At 38.9% G+C, this 23,657-nt stretch overlaps 1 protein-coding gene across 1 annotated transcript; it reads left to right on the forward strand.

Annotated features, from left to right (window-relative positions):
• Positions 1-7,590: 7,590 nt before the first annotated feature.
• Positions 7,591-21,621, forward strand: gpr173 (G protein-coupled receptor 173). Its single transcript, XM_067413837.1, has 2 exons — positions 7,591-8,682; positions 16,488-21,621. The coding sequence occupies exon 2, from the start codon at positions 16,719-16,721 to the stop codon at positions 17,880-17,882; it is 1,164 nt and encodes a 387-aa protein (XP_067269938.1). The 5' UTR covers positions 7,591-8,682; positions 16,488-16,718; the 3' UTR covers positions 17,883-21,621.
• Positions 21,622-23,657: the final 2,036 nt, after the last annotated feature.

The raw sequence follows: 23,657 nt of genomic DNA on the forward strand, positions 1-23,657 counted from the left end.
CAATTAAAGGTAAAAAAAAAAAAAAAGAGAGATATTAGTATTTTTTTGGTAACACTATTTTAAAGTGGAATTACACATTACTGTATGTTCTTGCTATAGTGATAACAGTAAATCATGCATAATTACAAGTAACTAACCCTAAACCAAACTCTAGCTGTAACTCTATAGTAAGAATGTAGTTAATTAATATTACTCAGTACTTCTTTGAGTAAGTACAATGTAATTATTATGTGTTATTGTTACAGTGTAATTACATATTTAAGTACTGAGCAATAATAATTAACTACATGTACTATTAGGTTACAATAGGATTAGGATTTGGTTGAGTGTTAGTTGCATGTAATTATGCATAATTTTCTGTTATTACCAAGGTAAATACATGTAACATATTTAACAAGGACACTGTAAAATAAAGCTTTGTCAAATAAAGTGGGACCTTTTTTTGTCCATACAAAGAAAATACAATGGGTTCAAATGTTGTTTGAACACCCAAGAACACCATTTGAACATTTTTCAAAATATCTTTGGCATTCAACAGAGGAAAGAAAGTCACTCAGGTTTGGAATGACATGATGGCGAGTAAATAATGAGATACGTTTCTATGTATTTTACTGTTTGCCTTTGTAGATGTTAATTATTTTTCATATTTTAATGTATCACAGTATAAAATATCCTAGGTGAGATCTGTTGCACTTTCTCACTGAATAAATAAAGCGGGGGGGGGGGGGGGGGGGGGATCCTTAGGGAAGATCAACTAAAAAAGCGCACAGATTCACTTGTCAGCTTCAATAATCTTTAAAATCCTGAAGCCAGAACTGACGACTTTGACTTCAGCAGTGTGTCTGCTATTTCTGAAGTATAACATTTTCGTGGCATCTGTATGTTTCTGGATATCTGCCTCTGTAGATGTGTATCTTTTTTTTTTCTACACAAATGTGAGTCAAATGTGTTTTAAGTAGTATGACTCAGTATTTCTTATTGTAGGTGTTCTCTGATTCAGCTGATTCGGATCCGTTTGTAGGTGTAAAATACTGATTTTACATTGTAGTGTAGTCGCTAAAGCGACATGACCTCAATATTCATGTGAGAATTATCACATAAAGTGCCAAACAGTGTGTGACCAAAGTGCATAGGCTGTTGCTGAAATGTGAAACTGGTTGGGATTTTGAAAACTGGGTCTTTCTTTCACATTGTTTCGTTATACATGTGAACTTGGCCTTAAAATTCGAACAATTGCCATGTATTTACCAACAAAACTGCTGTATTGCAAAAACTCTATCCACTATAATAAACATCAACTATCAACCTACATCAGACGACCTCTTCAAAAAGTTTACGTTTTTTATTATTATTATGCAGTGGGTTTTATGGACAATGCGTTTAATGGTAAATATATTTAGCTTTTCATATGTGATCATTTAAATATTAGTATTTTATGCCTATTTAATTATAATAAAACGTGAATCCGTGCGTCCATTTCAAAATGACTAAACTTAAAGTCAGCGTCGTTTTAAGCAAACAACAACTAAAACTGCTGCTGCAATCACACAGGAACACACACAACATTTCAATTTACATAAATGGGACTGTCCTCACAAGAGCAAAAGACAAGTTTGTTTTGATGAGAATTCTTATTTTTGTGGTTGGCAAATGTCACACATGTCATATTCTGATTTCTGATAAGCTGCTTTCTTATTTCCTTTGAAAGCCCGTCACTGATCGTCGGCAGTCACACAATTACATGACATTAAATTTGTACAGATAAACACTTTTACTGGAACGAGCGACAAAGATCTTACTAATTACAAAAAAGGAGCTCTCATTTATCTCAAATAAATCTCTTCATAATAAATGAACAAATTCCATGCTGCACTTACATATATTATTGGTCTATATCAGTAATTACAGCCTATTCTTTAAAAAAAAAAAAGATATATTAAGGAAAGGCTCTGTATTAAACAGTTGAACTGCATTATGGGTGAGGGATGGATGCTGATGCAGCCAAACGCGAATGTTAATTTGTCTTATTTTGAGCCATAGACTATGAAACAGACCTAAACAAAGCAGTTTTAATCAGTCTTCCCTTGAACTGGCCTTTGAGGTACCAATCAGGGTGAAGAATTGATTTGCATAAAAAAGTATGGCTAGGATCCATCTGTGCTGACAGACAGAAAAAGGATCAGGCATTGTGCTCTCTCTCTCTCTCTCTCTCTCTCTCTCTCTCGCTCTCTCTCTCTCTCTCTCTCTCTCTCTCTCTATATATATATATATATATATGATCAGGCATAACATTATTATTATTATCTCTTCATCACAGTGCTTGTTAGTGGGTGGGATATATTAGGCAACAAGTGAACATTTTGTCATCAAAGTTGATGTGTTAGAAGCAGGGAAAAGGGCAAGTGTATTTGAGTGAGTATTTCAAGGGCCAAATGACTGGGTCATAGTATCTCCAAAACTGCAGCTCCTGTGGGGTGTTCTCTGTCTGCAAAGGTCAGTATCTATCAAAAGTGCACTGTAAAAAAAAATCAGGTCTCCAATTGAACATTTTCAAGTGACTGATAACATCTACATTTTTCAGTTGGCCGAACTGAATTTCTGTGAAAAATTTAAAAAAAATTATCAAATCACAGATTTTTAATTCGGCCAACTGAAAAATTTAGATGTGATCAGTCACTAAAAAATTTCAATTAGAGACATGTTTTTTTTTTTACAGTGTGGTCCAAGGAAGGAACAGTGGTGAACCGGGCGACAGGGTCATGTGCTGCCATGGCTCATTGATGGACGATTGCACGTGCGGAGTGAAGGCTGGCCTGTGTTGTCCGATCAAACAGACAAGCTACTGTAGCTCAGATTAATAGTTAATCCTGGTTCTGATAGAAAGGTGTCAGAATACACAGTGCATCGCAGTTTGTTGCATATGGGGCTGCATAGCCGCAGACCAGCCAGGGTGCCCATCCTGACCCCTGTCCACCAATGAAAGCACCAACAGTGAGCATCAGAACTGGACCACAGAGCAATGGAAGAGGGTGGCCTGATCTGATGAATCACATTTTATTTTAGGTCACGTGTGGATGGCCAGGTGTGCTTTGCTTACCTGGAGAGCACATGGTACCAGGATGCGCTTTGGGAAGAAGGCAAGCCGCCGGAGGCAGTGATGCTTTGGGTAATGTTCTGCTGGGAAATCTTAGGTCCTGCCATCAATGTGGATGTTACTTTAACATGTACCACCTACCTAATCATGGCAGCAGATCATGTGCACCCTTTCATGGAAACGGTTGCTGTGGCCCTGTTTCAGCCGGATAACGTGCCCTGCCACAAAAAAAAAAAAAAAGTTTGAGATTTTGACTTGGCCTCAATCCAACTGAGAATCAGTGGGATGTGCTGAACAAACAAGTTCAAGATTATAATCAAGATTAAAAATGTAATTGTATTCAAAAGTATGTAATGTGTCAAAATGATATGAAAAAATGATAAACACTGCAATGAAATTAGCGTATTTATGGAAATATATATTTTATTCTATATATTAATTGTATGTGATACTTTAAATTGTATTTTAAAATGTCTTTACTGTAATTAAGAACACAATATATGGCCAAATTAAGTCTTTATACAATTTAAAATAAGCTGGACTTGGGAAAATTGGTTTGCTGGTAACCTAAGCTACATTTAAACTGTGGATGACACTGGTAACGCGTTATGTGCATACTCAACAATTGAGAGTTACTGACTCCAGGAGGAAAGATTCTTGGATACAAAACATCGCAACACTCTTGTCTTTGTTGGCTCTCTCAGTTTGGCCATTGCTTTGAGGATGGAACCCCGAAGACAGACTGACCCAGTAATCTACAAATTTGAAAAAGTAATCCAAAATTTGGACACAAATTGTTGCCCCCTGTCGGAAACCATGTTCATTGGGAGGCCATATAAGAGAAAAACATAATCTATGACAGTCACTGCTGTCTCTTTGGCTGAAGGCAATTTAGGTAAGGAAATAAAATGTGCCACCTTCGAGAACAAGTCCGCAACAGTCAAAACAATCGGTTTATCTTGAGAGGTGATTAAATCAAGTATTATATGGGACCAGGGTCTCGAAGGGACAGACAGTGGTTGAAATAACCCATCTGGGGGTCGATTGGAAATCTTACCAGTGGCACCAGTGACAAGCCAAATCAAAACTGTGAATGTCACGAGCCAAATGTAACGAATGTCTCCGAATGTCACTGGTCAAAAGGTAACAAAGCAGCTTTTTAAGTTTGGAGAATACGGCTTTGGCTGTATCAGACCACCTGAACATCTTTCTGGGGGAGGTCAACACAGTCAGAGGAGCGGCTAGTTGGCTTAATTTGCAAATAAAACGCAGATAGAAATTGCAAACCCCAGAAACCTCTGAGGGGCCTTAGGGGAATCTGGACTTGGCCAATCTACCACAGCCTTAACCTTGCTGAGATCCATGCGCACTCCCTCAGACAATATGATGTAAACTAGAAAAGGAACATAGGAAGGTGCATGAAAAGCACATTTCTCCGCCTTGACAAAAAGCCCATTTTCTAGGAAACCTCTGAATCACTCGTCTGACGTGCTGAAAGTGTTCCTGGAGAGACAACGAAAAAAATCAATAGGTCATCCAGGTAGACATATATGAACTGATCTACCATATCTCTCAGCACTTCATTGATGAGTGCCTGGAAAACCGCCGGGGAGTCACTCATCCCACTCCCTTATACGAACCAAATGATTAGCATTGCATAAATCCACGTTTGTGAAGACAGATGCTCCCTGCAACTGCTCGAAGGCTGAAAACATCAACGGCAAAGGATAAGTATCCTTTACTGTGATGTTGTTTTTGCAGAGAACCATCCTTCTTCCCCAAAAAAAAGAACTCCGCCCCCGTTGGAGAAGAAGAAGAATGGATGAACCTGGCTGATAGAGAATCAGAAATTTACCCCGTTCCTTTCTGGGACAGAAAGCGAGTTTAACTTGCCCTTAGGCGAAGACGTACCTGGTAGTAGATCTATAGCACAGTTACAGGGATGATGCGGAGGAAGAGAAGCAGCATGGGACTTACTGAACACTTCCTTCAGGTCGAGGTACTCAGAGGGCACGTTTGACAAATTTACAGACTCATCCTGTAACACAGAATCAGACACAGACGAACATGCAGACACAAGACAAGAGGCATTACAGTGATTGCTCCAATCTGAGACAGAACTATGGCCCCAGTCCACCCTGGGATTGTGTTGCACCAACCAGGGATGTTAGAACAAAGGCTTGTTCTAAGACACTTTAGACTGTTCATTGTTGAATGTTTGTGGTTGTAGTGGGAAAAAAAACACTGAGCACTTTGTAAGAAACGCTCAACAAAAGTTTGGCTCTCCTGAATACACCTCTAGGATGGACAAACGTGGCTCATGTGATGACTGGGCTCCGGAGGAGTGGGTTGAACAAGCGGTGGGGGTGGCACAGTGGGACTCTGTTGCTGAAACTGTTGGTCGAGCTTGGACTCCTGCGCCACCAGAGCTTGCACCTGTGCGGCCCGTGTTTGTTAGATGTTCTTCCTGTTGATCCATACGGGCCATGCTCCGGAACAAAAACTCACTCAGTCAGGACTCACTGCATTCATGTTGATGGTCAGATCGTTCTGTCACAAAGAAATAAGCAGAGGATAAGATTTTTACACCAGTATAAATTGCGAGTAACAAAGTATGAATTGCAAGTAACAAATAGGTTTACTAACCACAACGTGAGAAGTTGATCTAAGCAGTTTAGTGCAGGCAACAGTCAATCTGGGTGGCGCAGGGACATTCAATGGGCAACCCAACCCGATGTGGAAGAAGCAGCAGAGAACAGAATCCATACGAACCCAGGCACGAACCACAGATCTCCAGATGAATAACATCCAAGGCAGAAATGGCAGACACAGGAAGCTTCCAACCCAACACAAGGACATGGCAACTCAGAAGTCAGTAAACAAGATACAACATCGGGTAATCCAACAAACGATCTGACAACCACAAGACGAAAGACTTGAGTATAAATAGACACGGCTGATCAGTTGCGGCTAGTGACAATCTGATATAATTGTCACCAGCCATAATCTGTGAAATAAAATAATATAAAATGTTCTTAATAATCCTAATGAAAGATGGTGATGATCATAGCCTATACCAGAGTATGCTACAACAAAGTTCAGGGGCCTTTTAAGCTTCCCTTGTGAGGTAATTTGAAACTCTTTACCAGTAACCATGGTTGCACTAATATTTAGGCCTATACAATAGCAGAGGATGTAGCAGCAGCAGCAAATCAGTGCTGTGAGCATCACAGAAGATTCATTTAACGAATAGAAATGGGACATTGATCAATGGCTAAAGGGTAAATCCACCATTTTGTTCTGCCAATAAATTATGACATTTTTTAAAAACATTGTCTTTTTTGTAGACTTTCGTTCTTTTCAGGTGACTGATTGTGTGTCCTCAGGTCGGTTTTCTTTTTGTCAGGTAAGGCCATCTGTTCCTGCAGCTTCCAGCGGTTCTGGCAGCTGGTTGGCCAGGCATGAGGGCACGCAGCGGATAGCTGTGTCACGCAGAGACAAAACACCTTTTTACCAGGAAGTTACAGGTAGATTAAATGCTCACACACCAAGGGCCTACTGAGTGATCTGGCTTACAACATCCCTCTCTTCAATCAAAAATGTGCCAAAGACCCAAAAGCCATAGAGGAGACCTGGGAGTGTAAATGAATTCTGTTTAAACTTTGATGCATTCCTATTTATTTTCTTTCAAAATAAATTAGTATATACAAATGCATCTCTAATCCATATACTGTAAAAAGTTGATCCCTTAATTTTTTTAAATACATTTAACTTGGGTGATTGTCATTTCAACTTAAATTAATTAAATTGACTTTTAAAAATGAGTTGAATCTTGTATAACTTATTTTAAGAAAGCTGAAAATTGCTTAACTTATTTTGAATATAGTTAAAGCAATGTAAACATATATGTTGTCATATTGATAATATCATTTTTTTTACAGTTTAGTTTGAAGTAGGCCTGACTGTAGAAGTAAAATAAATGTTTACCTATATTTATATTTTATATTTATATTTAACCTATATTTGGTGCATTAATTCAAACAAAAAAGCTATATGCTTTCAATATGCTTTGTGGTATTTTCACATTGTGATATTAGTACATTGGCCCCTATTTTTATAGCCGCCTAGGCTATAGCCTATCAATATATATTTTTTGGACTTCATATTTCATATTCATATTCATATTTGTTTAGGGTGACTGTTTTGAAATGTTGAAGAATGCTATTAGTATAATAACCCACTATATATTTGTAGGCTATTGTATTGTTTTTATTTTGGCAATACTTTTAATTTTTGAAAAAACGTTCTACTTTCTTTTTTTAAAGCAATGCCAAAAACAAATATGAAATATTAATTCAAAACAGATCAAACATGTGCCATATAAAATAAAAAATACTGGCCATTTAAAAAAAATATATATATGGTTGTCTATGATTTCGGTGCACCACAGTGAGGAACAACGTCAGTGAGGCTGCCGAAAAATCCCGAGGTGTTTCCGAAGGGATCCGATCCAGAGAAAACTGAGGTAGAGCGCAGAGACGGGAGCCGCTGTTTCCACTTGTCCATCGCAGAAGATCCCATTTAATTTCGTTCATTTTTCGTTAACATTCTTAGTTCAGAGATGGCACCGGGATACTGACATTGATGGCGAATTCCCGAGCATAGACTCGGGTCCGACTGATAGCCATGTGTGATCCATCTTTTTGCGCCTTGCATCACAGACCGTACCAGGCTTGTGCATTTTAAATATATAGGGCGCTTACATGTACTGTGTACATGTCTCCACATAGAATGACTACACTATGTGAGAGAACAACGCTGATTCCAATGGATATACCGAAGGACGATGCTTGATAAAGCGGATTTATTCCCGTCGAAGATAAGATGTGAATCGGTGTGGCGTGGGAGAAAATGTCTTTGGCTCCAGCAAGAAAATGAAGATGGGAAGAAGCGTCTTGTCCTGTAGCCCAGTACAGAGAGCCAGTCGTTATTTACACATCTAAATCTGCGCACAAGATAATGATACTGACGCTGTGTCTCAGGATTAAACGAAACCACAAAAACACTGCAGAAATCGAGTAATTGTGCTATTCAAATCTTCTTGATTTAGTCACCGTGTGATGGGAATATACTGCTAAGGCTTGGCCTAGCTTTATGGAAAACCCGAAGACATGACATGCACACGAAAAAAGAGGAAACGATATTTTTTGTTTTTTAAAAACCGTATGTATGTAATATTCCAGCTTCTGGCATAATATTGATTAACCCGTTCAGCAAAAGACTTTCCAGTGAAACAGGTCTTGTTTCTGTTTTTCAGACGTGACCATTCCGTGTATTAATTAATTAATTAATTATATATTTTTTCCATTCTCTGTTCATAAAGGACGTCGAGGTTCACCTGGGAATACGTTTTGGATTCATGTGCGACTTATTTAACGCCTTGTCTCGGGTCGAAAAAAACGTATTTGCATTTTTTTGTGTGTGTTCATTTTTTATTTATTTTTATTTTTTTAATATTTGCAACAAGCTCCCGTTAAGGCCTACCATCGAGACAAGATCCATTGTCTGGAGGAAGACGAGAATTACAAGTAAGAGATCCATCACTTTATGACTTTCCTATTTGATGTTTTATAATTAACTACCATTTGCCTTTAAAATGGGGTATAGCCTACAAGTGCTCGAGCATTTAAATAATAGGCTGACAAATAAATAGTCAATAATTAAAAACACCCATGACTCTCGGCATGACGCATAATATGTACTGAAGTGAAATGCAGGCCTGTTTTATGCATTTGTTATTTCATTGTCCCTCATGCAAACGCGCAGATGCGCGCGCGCAATAACACACACACACACACACACACACACACACGCAAAGAGGGAGAGACCGTAGTTCTTCATGATATCTAATGATAACAATGCAGGTCGCAATGCTCTAAAAAGATGTGAATCGCACCCAAGAGAGTTAGATCATTATATCGGTGTAACTGTCTGGAGTGTCGTATATGCTCCATGACAGAGTCCATACGGGTCATTTGCACTTTTGCGTATTGGCTGTGCGAGTCACGTCATTAGTTCTAAGCAATAGCCTACATTATTTTCAAGTGTTGTTTTTATTTTAATGTGTTTTACAGAAAATGATCGACAACTCGCGCTGTAAACAGGCTCTAGTTTAGCCAACGATTTATCAGTGTGGCGCATCACCAAGCGCACCGATAGCCCATAGCAAGAGGATGGAGATACGGAGTAAACATTTTTTAAAAGCTAGCCACGAACGACGGGATCACATTGTTCTTTTTATCGTATCAAACCCATAGGTGTGGGAGAGTCGAAATGATTCAGGCTCGTTTGGTTGGTGAATTCCGCGTCGCCTCCTCCCACCGAGACCACGGTAGTGATATTCACTGCTGTTGCTATCCAGCCTCTTCTACCTCCAACCAACTCCCTTTACATCTGACTCCTCCCAACGACATCGAAGGCCCTCTCACTATTAATGCGAGATAAGAACACATTAAATCTCTGGAGGGAAATATTAAAGAGTCAGAATAATTAATATAACATAATGATAACCCAAGGGATGACAACTGTAATGGGTACAATGGAGCCTAAGGCCTCCCTCACGGAAAATGTGTGTGTGTGTGTGCGTGTGTGTGTGTGTGTGTGCCAGCCAGTAGTCCCCAGGAGGGAAATGGAAATTAATAACCATACTAAATTATGTTTTTGAAAATGTAAAAATGCAGAACGGTTTCTGTGACGGGTTTAAGGGTTAGGGTTGGCCCATATAATAAACAGTTGTTACAATATAAAAACCATTTGGGTACAAAGGCCCCCCTTAAAGAAATATGTAGGTTTATATGGTTTACAAAGACACAAATGTGTATTTGACATTGGTATTACAAGACAAACCTGGTTTATGAGGACACTTGCTGTGACTTTAAAAATGATACTAAGAAGTGTTGAGTTTTATTTATTTATTTAGTTTAGTTTAGTTTAGTTTATTTTAGGGGTAAGGTTAGTGTAAGGGGATAGAATATATGGTTTGTGCAGTATAAAAACCATTATGCCTATGGAGACTAAGCCACATATTCAAGAATGTGTTTGATCCACCGATCTATACATTGTAAAAAATAAAAACGGAAAATGTACTGGTCATTTTCTGCCAGTACATTATAATTTTACGGAAATTTCTATTGACCCTTAAAACATAAACTAATGCAATGTGTAATTCAAAATACAGGTAAAACACCTGTAAAAATCCAATAGAGAAAATTCCTTCATATTAATACAGTACATTGTGCTTTTTTACAATGTATAATGATCAGAGGTTTGTTCCCAAAAAGTCTATTTTGATTTAAAATCTTGTAAATTAACAAATGTAACAAGTGTAGCCTATTAATTTTTGAAGGCTTTTTTCCACAGTGTGGGTTTCTCATTGGGAAATTTTAGCTCTACCACCTTTATGGACTTTTTACCCCAAATATATTATTCTATTTTATAGTTATGAAAAAAGTACTTTGTCTAAAAATGTTTGTGATAATAGCTACATTTAAAAAACAATTTCAATAATCAGATCCAACCTTCTGGCATTGCACATAATAACCCGTTTGGCTAGAATAATTTTGCAGTGCATAGCGATAAACAGGTGTTAAGGAAAGTACTCTGTTGCTGTAGTGAGCAAACAGTACAGTGCTACCTCAAAAGGCCAACAGACCAGTTTGTCTTCAAGACACATAGCCTATGTTAAATACTGAATATCTTAGAGACCATTTATCAAAGGGATTATCAAAGTATTCAGTGGAGGAGGGTAAATTCTGTTTTATTTAACAAATGAAACTTCTCACAGACCTTTTTGGAATGTGTGCATGCCCACGAGTCGTTCTGTGAAAATTGTGAGAGGTGAACACTTTCACTTAAGTGGGTGACATGAATGACAGTACCAGCTCTGACAAATCCAAATAAGCCTTTATGTCACAGACCAAAACATGAACACATTAGCATTTACTGCGGAAACTATTTGCACGCAAATCGATAAAATCTGCATATTGAAAAAGTTTCATCTTTGGACCATAAAAATGTTAATACTCCCCCCATATAAGGTAACTGAACCACTTTTTTCAAGAGAAAAATGTGACATTAAGCATTGGGAAAACTGGTATTACTTTCATATTTTTACCTTTAATCTTTTTTGCATAAAGGTAAAGTTCAATGATATGCATGCAGTATGTTATATCATCCAATAGGCTATTTACTGTATAAAATTGTTATCATTAGTCTGTTTCTCCTGAAAGGTTTCTACAATTGGAAACATCTTAGCAATAACACTACTTAAGACTACATTTGTGAAATGTATCAGAGTGGAAGTGATGATTCAAATAACCCCTTTAACTGATAAATCTGTATATTTTGCAAACAGGTTGTCACAGTAAGGTTGTAACGTCCCGATCTTCTCTATGACAGAAACATCCACTTTAATCTCCATTCTGGCTGATCAACACATACAATTCTGAGTTGCATTCAGGCTTACAAAGACACATACACCGCACAAGGCAGAAGGACCCTGTAGCCTAGCAACAAGCAGCTGTAATTGCTGTGACACAAGTGAATTAGTGTTTCTGCTCTAAAACAATGGGTCGGCGCAGTTCTATCTCCTGTTGGACTAAGGTACTCAGTGACTTTGTCATCAGCTGGCGTCTACTTATAGCTTTCTCTGTACCAGAGGATGTTAGCCAGTGAGGGCTGGCACAAATGGCGCTTTAAATGCTGCCAATATCACCTCAGCAGGTGAAGGTATACGTCTGAAATCATGGATCAGTGCTCTTTCGCAATGAGAGTCAATTCTTCTGTTCTACACCACAGCAGGGCACATGTCTTTTTGGCAAGTATATATGCCCTCATGTAAATTGCATCAACCAGGGGTGGAGTCTGCCTTTTCGGTATGTGGGTGTAAACGAGAAAGCCTGGGTTAGGTGGAACTTCCAGAAACATTTGGTTAAAAGGGACCAAAATTATTCATGTCATTATATTAAGTTCAAGCAGGGTCTATATTCTATATTCTCAAAGCTTTGTTTTAAAGCTCTGCTATGGCCTTTAATGTAGATTAAAAAGATTTTCCATCCCTTAACTCCTTCATTCCCCCCTTCCCCCACACCCTTGCCCCCGCATCCCGGTCCACATGCCTATACTCAACACATAAAAAGTGATGTGTTGTAGCCTAGCAACAATGAGGTAATTACCATAAAAGACTAGTTGCTGGCATGCCATGTAGCGTGTGGTGGAAACAGCTGATCTGTTCGGCACTAAGGGAGAAGCAGAAGATGTTCCTCAGCATGTTACAGCAGATGCTTACAGGAGTCCTGCTTATCCCGTTCAGCACATTATTGATTGATCTGTGTTTACTGATGGCGAACACAAATAAAATACCTTTTGTGGTTTTAGGTGCTTTTTCTATAGTAGTTCATATTTGATGTATACACTAAAATATATAGGCTTTTTATTTAATATAATTCATTATTGTACATTTGTAAAGTTGTAAATGTGTTAAAGGGGAGGTAAAAAAAAAAGATTTCACTTTTCCAACTTTAGCTAGAGTGTAATGTTGCTGTCTGAGCATAAACAACCTCTGCAAAGTTACAACGCTCAAAGTTTAAAGCAAAGGGAGATTTGCTTTTTTTTAAATCAATTTCTAAGGACTACAGCAAACGGCCGGTTGGGAACTACAGGCTTGTCCTCCAGACTCGCTGACATCAGCAGCTCCTCCGAGAATATTTAATAAGGGGGGGCGAGGCCATTTTTTATTGCTGTGGAGAAGAGTAGGCTGGAGTGTGCTAGGCAGTTAGCGAATCAGAACACAGCTGGGCCAGCAGACCAATCAGAGCCCACTGTGTATTTTTTAAGGGACTGGAGAACAGGACGTTTTTACAAGGAGAGACAGAGCAGTGTACAATAAAGGTTAAATGTATGAAAAATAATGCAATTTAAAAAAAATTAAGCATGAACACGTTACAGTGCACCCCGCAAACACAATCAAGCCTGTGAAAGAATGTGTTTTATTACCCCTTTAACTTAATTATTGAATCATTACTTACCAAACATAAAATGTCCCCAGTACTGCAAAAGGTGTCTGGAGAAAGCCAAGTGCTGGGCAGATTACTTTCAAACTGAATCCGTTACTGATTGCAAATGACATGGTGAAAATTGTAGTTAGTAATGTTGATTACTCATTTAAGGTAATGTCTACTTTTTGATTACTTTTACATTTCCTTTGAGTTGATCACTTAGATTTGAATGGAATATATTGTGTTACCCACAAACCCACCAAATGTAGGTGGTTTTCAGCAGTCACCCCTACTAGCCACTTTTTTAGGTTGAATTTTACATATAATACACTATATTGCCAGAAGTAATGGGACACCACCTCCAAATCATTGAATTCAGGAGTTCCAATCACTTCCAAATGTGTATAAAACTAAGCACCTAGGCATGCAGAGGAGACTGCTTCTACAAACATTTGCAAAGAATGCATCACTCTCAGGAACTCAGTGAATTCAAGCGTGATACCGTGATAGGTTGCCACCTGTGCAATAAGTCCATTCGTAAAATTTCCTCACTACTAAATATTCCACAGTCAATTGTTAGTAGTATTATAACAAAGTGGAAGCAATTGGGAACAAATGCAAATCAGCCACTAAGTGGTAGGCCAAGTAAAATCACATGACGGGGTCAGTGCATGCTGACACACACTGCAGAGTCAACAGCTACAGACCTCTAAACTTTAAGTGGCCTTCAGATTAGCTCAAGAACAGTGTGTAGAGAGCTTCATGGAATGGGTTTCCATGGCCAATCAGCCTCATCAAAGCCTTACATCACCAAGTGCAATGCAAAGCGTCAGATGCAGTGGTGTAAAGCGCGCCGCCACTGGACAATAGAACAGTTGAGATGTGTTCTCTGGAGTGACAGATCACACTTTGCTGTCTGGCAATCCAATGTACGCATATGGGTTTGGCAGTTGCCAGGAGAACAGTACTTGACTGACTGCATTGTTCAAAGTGTAAAGTTTGTTGGAGGGGTGTTATGGTGTGTGTTGTTTTTTTAGGGGTTGGGCTTGGCCACTTAGTTCCAATGAAAAGAACATTTAACGCTTCAGTACACCAATATATTTTTGGAAAAGTTCATACTCCTAACTTTGGGGGAACAGTTTGGAGATAGCACCTTCCTGTTTCAACATGACTGCACACCAGTGCACAAAGCAATGTCCTTGTGTGGAGGAACTTGCCTGGCCTGCACATAGTCCTGACCTCAATCCGATAGAACACGTTTAGGATGAATTAGAGCAGAGACTGCGAGCGAGCCCTTCTCATCCAACATCAGTGCCTGAATTCACAAATGTGCTTCTAGAAGAATTGTCAAAAATTCCCATAGACACTGCTAAACCTTGGCAAAAGCCTTCATGGAAGGGTGGGCCAACTCCATATTAAACCCTATGGATTAAGAATGGGGTGTCATTAAAGTTCATGTGCATGTATAGGCAGACGTCTCAAAAGTTTTGGCAATATAATGTATATACATTTTTTAATTGTAGTCTTTTAAAAAGAGAATCTGAAATAATAAACTTACTGCAATGTTGTGTTGACAGAAATGTTGATACTAAAATATCAGAAACGCTTCCAATTCATTTTCTCATTTTCAAACCCACCTCTGCACTCACTTGTTTCACAAGCTCTGCTTGAAATTCAGTGTGATTGTGCATATTGCGATGGGCCAATGGGTAAATTTGGCTAGGATGCCAGGGTTAAACCCCTAGTCTTTTTTGAAGGACATCCTGGGATTATTAATGACCACAGAGCTTCAGGACCTTGGTTTAATGTCTCATCTGGTGCTTGTTACATATAGTGTCCTCATCACTATACTGATTATGACCCACACAGACCACAGGGCGAGCACCCCTCCTGGCCACACTAACACCTTTCCCAGCAGCAACCTAGTTTTTCCAGGAGGTCTCCCATCCAGGTACTGACCAGGCTCAACCTTGCTCAGCTTAATTGGGCAACCAGTGTTGGGCTACAGGGTGATATGGCTGCTGGTCAGATATATATACATATATAAAAAATGGAATAAAGAATGTGTTTAACTTAGTACAGTATAATTACATAATTATTTATCTCATACACTGTGTATCAGAGGTGCTTTTGTCTCCAAATTTATAAACATCACATATTTATGACAATTACATGGTTATTTTATATTGTAAACATGTTGTCAAAGCTAAATGGTATGACACACAAAAGGATATTTTAAAAGACTAAATAGAAAAATTATAGAGATTCAATAAATTATGAATAATTTACAGCTACTGTATAAATAACGTGTTCCTCCATAAAAAAGTAACTGCAATCTGACTGAACATTTTAAAATGTAATATAATCTAATGACAAGTACAACATTTTTGGATTCTGATTACGTAATCTAGATTGTAATCAGAACTATACCCAACACTGTCTATACGATATTAAAATGCACAGTTAGAATAAAGATGCAGGAGTTTTTTTGCATAGCTAAGCAACGGTCTTTATAGTTCTGTCCAAGTTTAAATGAATCAACAATCTTGTGTTGGAATATTTTTTTCCATGTAAACACCCTACAGGGAATTCTTTTTCAGCATCTTGCTCAGTTGCGTATTTTTAAGACGCCATGCCAAGCTAAAAGACGTTCAACTTCTCCAGACTCTGCGTAATTTTCTATTCTGCTTTCTTTGTCAACAACCCCATGATTATTTCAGTCTGACTGGAATACACATCTTTAAAGGGTTAGTTCACCCAAAACTGAAAATTCTGTCATTAATTACTCACCCTCATGTCATTCGACATCCATAAGACCTTTCATCTTCGGAACACAAATTAAGATATTTGGTTGAAATCCGATGGCTCAGAAAGGCCTTCATTGACACCAATGTCATTTCCTCTCTCAAGACCCCTAAAAGGCACTAAAGACGTCGTCACATCTCACTACACATCTCACTGGCTCTACAATCATTTTATGAAGTGACGAGAATAGTTTTTGTGCGCCAAAAAAACTAAATAACGACTTATATAGTGATGGGCCAATTCCGATAAGTCGCTATTTAGATTTTTTTGGGGGGGGACACAAGTGCCTTTTATGGGTCTTGAGAGAGGAAATGACATTGATGTCTATGAAGGCCTTTATGAGCCATCGGATTTCAACAAAAATATCTTCATTTGTGTTCCTTATCTTCATTGTGTTTTTTGTTGTATCACTTTAACTCTTCTTGACCTTAAAATGTTACAGAAATGCCATACTTTCTTCAAAAGTCAGTAGTATTTGTGGCCTTTAAAGACGAGCATTAGTTTGTAACAAATGTTTTGTTCATTTTTCACAGGTGTGGAGGCCAAAAGAGGTGGCACTTTTAAAGGGACGGTCCACAGAGAACTGTGCAAAATGGGGCAATGCATATCAAGCTTCTCTCCTTCCATTTGAGACAACAACGAAAGGCAACCACGAGGACGAACGACAGCTCAGCTGGAGGTGGCGGAGGTGGAGGAGGGAGTGGAGGACGTGGGGGTAAAGGAGGAGTTGAAGGAGGAGGTGTGCATTTTGAGCAGCAAAAGGGATGGCCAACGGAAACGCAAGCAGTGATGGGCCTGGGAACCCTTTGGCGGCTGTGGTGTCCACAACAGGTGGCATGATGGGTGGAGCACCTTCTTCAGCTGTGTCTACCTATGTGAAACTCGTTCTTCTGGGTCTGATCATCTGCATCAGCCTGGTGGGCAACTTAGTAGTATCCCTGCTGGTGCTAAGGGACAGAGCCCTACACAAGGCACCCTACTACTTTCTTCTGGACCTCTGCCTCGCCGACACCATCCGTTCGGCAGTTTGCTTTCCCTTCGTGTTGGTGTCCATCAAGAACGGCTCGGCCTGGACTTACAGTGTGCTCAGCTGCAAGGTGGTGGCCTTCATGGCTGTCCTTTTTTGCTTCCATGCTGCCTTCATGCTGTTCTGCATCAGCGTCACACGCTACATGGCCATCGCTCACCACCGGTTCTACTCCAAACGAATGACCTTCTGGACATGTGTGGCGGTTGTATGTATGGTCTGGACGCTGTCGGTCGCCATGGCATTCCCACCCGTCTTTGACGTCGGCACCTACAAGTTTATCCGCGAGGAGGACCAGTGCATCTTCGAACATCGCTACTTCAAGGCCAACGACACATTAGGCTTCATGCTGATGCTGGCTGTGCTGATCTTGGCCACTCACGTGGTGTACATGAAGCTTCTGCTGTTCGAATACAAGCACCGAAAGATGAAGCCGGTCCAAATGGTTCCAGCCATCAGCCAAAACTGGACCTTTCATGGACCTGGAGCCACAGGCCAAGCGGCCGCAAACTGGATAGCAGGTTTTGGCCGTGGCCCAATGCCTCCCACTTTATTGGGCATCAGGCAGAACTTGCACAACCAGAACAGACGCCTGCTAGGCATGGAGGAGTTTAAGGCTGAGAAGCAGCTTGGCAGGATGTTCTATGTCATCACCTTGTTTTTTCTGGTGCTTTGGTCCCCGTACATTGTGGCCTGTTACTGGCGGGTCTTTGTGAAGGCGTGCACCATCCCACACAGGTATCTGTCTACTACCGTGTGGATGAGTTTCGCCCAGGCGGGCGTGAACCCCATCATCTGCTTTTTCCTCAACAAGGACCTGAAGAAGGGTCTGCTGGCCCACCTGCCTCCCTGTTGTAGAACTCCACCTCAACTGCCCCGTGAGCCTTACTGTGTCATGTGAAGATGAGTGTTCATTCATAATGTTTTGTGTGTGTGTGTATGTGTGCGTGCGTGCGTGTGTGTGTGTGTGTACTTTCTCTTCTGGATGGTCAGAAAGTGGACAGCCAGGGGGAATGAATAAGAGGTCTGTAATGATGGAGACATGGACAAACTTTAAGAGCTGTTGTGGCCTTTGATTCAGTTTATGATGCTTTAAAAGGGTGGATGTCATGGAATAAGCATCTACTGTCACCTTAATGATTTTAAGGGCAAAATGGGCTCTACGCTAATGTGTGATTTGGTAAATCAACTCTGAACAGGTTTAAAGAACTGTACATTTTGTGTTAGGGTGGTACAAATTCACAAATCAACCAAACTGATGGTCTATTTTATGGTGAATGTATGAAGGCTATATAAAATGGCTTCTTATGATCGATCTCAACAAACATTACCGTTTGATTTGGCTCACTATTTGTATCCCTTTACCAGGATCCTGAGGGCCTCGAATCAAAGATTTGCAAAAATATTCCTATTCATGCCTTGTGAACAGCTGCACTCCTGGCAGAGTCATTTATATTATTTGAACAAGTGATTCAAAAAATACTCAACGTGCATGTGTATTACCTTATCTTTAAGGGAAAACAAACTTGAGATTAAACTATGTTTAAGAATGAGTGCCAAGCAAACGCCTCTAGGAATGAATGAGGCTGACGGAAAAAAAAAGACAAGTTCCTACAATTTATGCTAATTGGTTGGGCTGAATCCTTCCTGTGGCTCCATCGGGCAGGAATTAAGATGCTCATGAAAAACAGTTTGTATAAAAAAAGCAACTTCCAGAACAAAAAATGTTGATTCAAAGGGATTGTAGACAAAAGGAGCTGACTGAAAATATGAATATGTGTGAAATATGACCTATTCAGGGTTGTAGGCTTGTTCCCTGAGTTTTTAATGTAATTTATTCTGTTTTTTAATTTGTCTTTTTCTCTCAGCTCTATTTACTTAATTTATAAAATATTTCATATCGTTGCACAAAAGAACTCATGCCTTTATGATTTCCATAATGAATCTGAATATATGACCATCTTATGATATTGAAACCAGAAAAGGTGAAGTATTTTACTGTAAGTGGTCTCATTTTGTGAAGAGACAGTTCAGCATTGTATACTGATCTGTTAATGATGTATTATGGTTAAACTAACCGATAATTTATCCTTCCGAACGCTTGCACAGAAGATGTTGTAGAGGAGAAGTTACTTAGTCTTTTGCGTTTTGAATTACTTGAATGAAGGTTTGCTAGCCTGTCGGATACAAAAGGTTTTTAATATGTGATTTTCATACATGTATCTTGGAAGGTAATCATTTCAGCCTTTACATTTTCAATCATATGTAATTGACAGGTAGGTTGCATCAGAGGTATTTTACTTTGCATTTACTGTGTTTTACAGACTAACACAGGTTGAGTGGATTCTTGGAAATAAGTTGTTGGTCAGGAACCTAACGTTTAATGTCAGTGCTTGATTGAAATCTGACAGTGTAATTCGGCCTCCCGTTGACCAGAAATCAAACAGAAATCTGATTTTAATCTTATATTTAAAATATGAATGTGTTTGAGATTAGGGAAGAAAAAACATGTAAGGTGTTAGTGGAATGTTTAGATTTATTTTCGGAGCTAATGATTAGGAGCTAATGAGTGGGCAGATTTAAATTCCGAAATGGGTTCAGTGTCAAATGAATTTCCCTTAATATTTTGCACACAACTCAAGAAATCATTGATCAGCCACATGATTTCTCTGGCATATATTGACTTGAATCAGAATGCTGACCAATGCAGACAGGACAGATTGTAATATTTACGTGAATGTTCAATGAGATCTCTCTGTAGGGTAGGCATGGGATTGGTAGGAGCGATCCGACTTTCTTTTTCTGAAACCTGTCATTGCAAGAACACAGAAAAACAGCAGAAAAACATCTGATCAACAGAAAAAAGAGGAATAATTCTTTCTGTTATCTGCATTTTATGCCTTACTCCATTACCAAGGTTTAATGTTACCAATGCAAGAATGATCTGAAAGCTGTATGCTTCTATAGACACCAATAAATCATACTAAAACATATGCTGGGGAAAACACAACACTGTGTATTTGTGGATTATCGGAGGACATGTCTCGCTGCTCTTAACAAGCCTGTGGGTTGCGGGTAAGAAGACGCCTGCATCGGCTGCGTTATTGATAACGAATTTTGCGAACTGCGACATGTGGGAGTGTACAATTTTGCTCAGTTCTCTGGAGAGACTTGAAATTACGAAAACAAAACAACACAGAGAGACACAAGTTGATTTTCCGTGGAATTAAAAGGAACTTCTTGGATTCGTAAGGATTTCTTTGAGACTTTTTTTCTTCTTCTCGTCTTTGGGCGGGTTTGGGGTGGGGGACAGTATGTGAATGACGGTTTGGGCTATTGTTGTATTCACCTGTGAATAGGAAATCGCTTGGGTCAGTGTTGGGGGTTGGGTGAACCGGATGTGATTTTGTAACAAGCAAAAATGCCTGGTAGAACATTTTTAGTTGCTTCAGGCATCTTATCTTTTGTAAAATAACTGTGAACCTCTGTGTAATTTCATGTGTATTATATGGACAATGCACTAACTTCAAGTGGGGGGCAGAGTGAAGGGTGGGGTTACGACCCTTGATCGTCATCTTTTTACCACGCATGTGTGTGTGAGTGTTTACGCTGAGTATGAGTGTGTGGATGGAACTGGGTACTCAAGGAGCAAAGCAAAGGTGAAAGGTCAGAGATACACTGCTTGATAGAAGCAACTCCTGTAGTTGATCCGCTAAATCTTCATATGTTCAATGCTTCAACACAACTGCAAATACTACAGAGAGCTGAGCCTTAAACAAGACTAAACGTTTCTAAGAATCAACAGGGAATATGGATCATAACCAACACCTTGACACTAAACAGACAGCTACAGATAGAAACGTTACATTGTTTGACCAGTTTCAGCATTACATGATTACTGAATATATTTTTATTCAAATTAATTGTTAATTATAAATTTATAATAATTCTTGAAACAGCAATTGGTCATTTTAGTTAACCCTAAACTTTATAATCTCTCTTTTTTACAGTATTTATAAAATTCTGTTCATCAACAATTGCACACATTTGGGTAAACAAAAAAAGGAATAGTTTAATAGCATAACGGAAAGAACACCGATGAAGCCATTTTGAAAAGCTATAACAGACAAAGATGATTTTTCTTGAGGTTAATTCTAAACAATGCAATGATTTTGCAAGCAAAAACTTACATTATTCATTTATGGTTCAGAACGTTTTTGTTAACATACCTATGTCTTAATTTTATTTGCCTTTCATATTAATTATTGATAGTGCCTGAGTAGATCAAAAACTTATTTCTGATTAATCACTAATAATTGCCAAATTATATGAACATTAATGAGTATGTGATTTCATCTTGTCAGCTCTGAACTAAATACCATTAGTTAACTACGGTTATAACTTACTAAATAACTAACTATTACAAGAGCAATAGACAGCACAGCCATCAAACGTTCACGGGATTGAAATTTTAGTAGAGCAACTCGGGAGTTGTTTATTTGTGAATGCATGATGAATGAAGGGGGGAATGGAAAAACTGAGGGGGGAAAAAAGAAACGTGAGTCAGCTTTCAGATATCTTGATCTGTAAATCAACAGGTTTTTTTTCCAACATGACAATAAAAGTTTACTTTTGTTGCATTTTTGACTCTTAATGTGGTGTGACCTTTACTCGACGCATGAGCGCAGGATTGAGTCAGCAATATTCTTGTTTGATTTTTGGAGTCTTTATTCTTTTGTCATATTATTTGTAACCTCTTTGACAGTGAAGTTTGTCAACTCATAGACGCCTCAAGTTCACATGCTTGGTTTATGAGTTGACCTTTAACCATAAGACCACGATATACTCGCGGCAAAGTTCTTTTTCTTCTTCGCTTAGGGGTTAAAAGATGTTCAAAATGCACGAGGAGCAATATACATCCAACCGAGTTTACACTGCTGAGAGCGGCTTTTAAGATGAATATGTAAATATGTAGCCTGACAAGCCAGACCCACATCAAGATGTTTGGTCTGGAAACTCACCACTGACAGGGCTCAATCCGAGGAGAGGGATAAATGGTTGTCTTTAAAACTCCCTCTGCATGCAATTGGATAGCCGCTAGCGTTTCAACGAGCAACCTGAAGTGGAGATAGTTGAAGCTAGTAAACATGTGAAGATTAAACTTTCGCCATATCTGGTCAGCAAAACTCCGAACAAATCTTCCCTTTTTAAGAATGAATTCAGTGCCGTTCTTTGTTCTTTTCTCAGAGAAAAGCTTAACTCCAAGTCTTCCAGAGTTGCGGCCAAAGCTGATAAAGACCGCTGTCCTCCAGTGTCTGTGTTTACTAAAAACACGCAAGCGCAACTCGGCCGTCATTCTATTTAGCCCCGCCCACCGACTCTATACACGATGTGATTGGCCTGACCAATGTATTGAGAGTTGCTAGACGATACTCGCGGCAGATTAGATTTGTTGCCGCTAGGGTGCGTCTAGATTTCTAGGCTAGTAAATATGTTCTGTATGCTGTCCTTTCAATAACGACAAAATTGAGGAAACAGCAAGCTTTTCTTTTTTTAAAGCATAAAAAACACATCTGATTGTGGATATGTTTGCACAAGCTCTGCAATTCAGAACTCTAGTAGAGTCACGTTTTTGTATATATCATTCAATAGATTGCTTAAAATCAAGCAGCTTTACTGTATTAAAAATAGTCAGTATATTGTTTTATCAGAAGTACAACTTCATTTTCTTCTATAAAGCAGCTCTTCAGTGTGTTCATATTTTTACTCACGGACAACTGACCTCAACTGACTGAACAGGAGAAATGAACTGGAAAAGAGTTCCAGTAAAAGAAGGCTTGAGTCTCTATACTCTTCTACCTATTACGTAATCATCATGGACCAATGGTCATACAAAGGTGTTTACAGCCATAGCAAACTTTTCAAAATGACGTCAGTTCATTCTTCAATTTAGCTTGAAGTATATCGGAGCCTTTAATCTTGATACTTATGGCTGATGCTCTGCACTGCAGGAGGGCCTGAGTGAGTCAGCTAAAATGTGGCGGAGAAATACTGAACTATATAGGATGAGCCTTTCCCTTTCATTGGCCAATAATTGTATGTGATTATTTTAGTCAGAATGAAATCAAAATTTACAATATTTGTTTTAATCTGAAATATTGAAGTATTTATTATAAATTATTTATCTGTGCACATCATTATAAGTTTTTAATTCATGTGCCCTCATAATTTTTTAATCAAAATAACCTTTTCTGATGATACTTTTACTGCTGTGAGGCAACATGCCAATCACAATAATATCAGCAAACTATCCAACCATCCAATCAATTCCCCAAGGACAAAATCAAGTCTGTCCTATATATTTTATTGTTTGAGTGTTTCACACAGATATATGTCTAGGGAAGAAAAGACCCTTGACTTTCCATTTCATGTATCAGTATCTCATGTCAATCTTACCTATAGAGTAGTATTGCATATTCTTCATATCTCAGAAAAGTATTTATTTGTATTATATTTATAAAATAAAGATATGCAGTCTTTCCGAATAAAACCAAGCATCCAGACTCTAGAGGCATATCGTGTGGGCGGAGCTATTGCGTTGTTGAGAGTCTCTGAAACCTGAGACATCCTAAACGAAGGGGGGAAAAAAGTTATCCTAAATAAACCGGCTTTCAAT

The sequence above is a fragment of the Pseudorasbora parva genome, chromosome 13, assembly GCF_024679245.1.
Source record: "Pseudorasbora parva isolate DD20220531a chromosome 13, ASM2467924v1, whole genome shotgun sequence".
Lineage (NCBI taxonomy): Eukaryota > Metazoa > Chordata > Actinopteri > Cypriniformes > Gobionidae > Pseudorasbora > Pseudorasbora parva.

Excerpts from the sequence above, each read along its gene's own strand:
- gpr173 (XM_067413837.1), top strand. The coding sequence starts at position 16,719 with ATGGCCAACGGAAACGCAAGCAGTGATGGGCCTGGGAACCCTTTGGCG.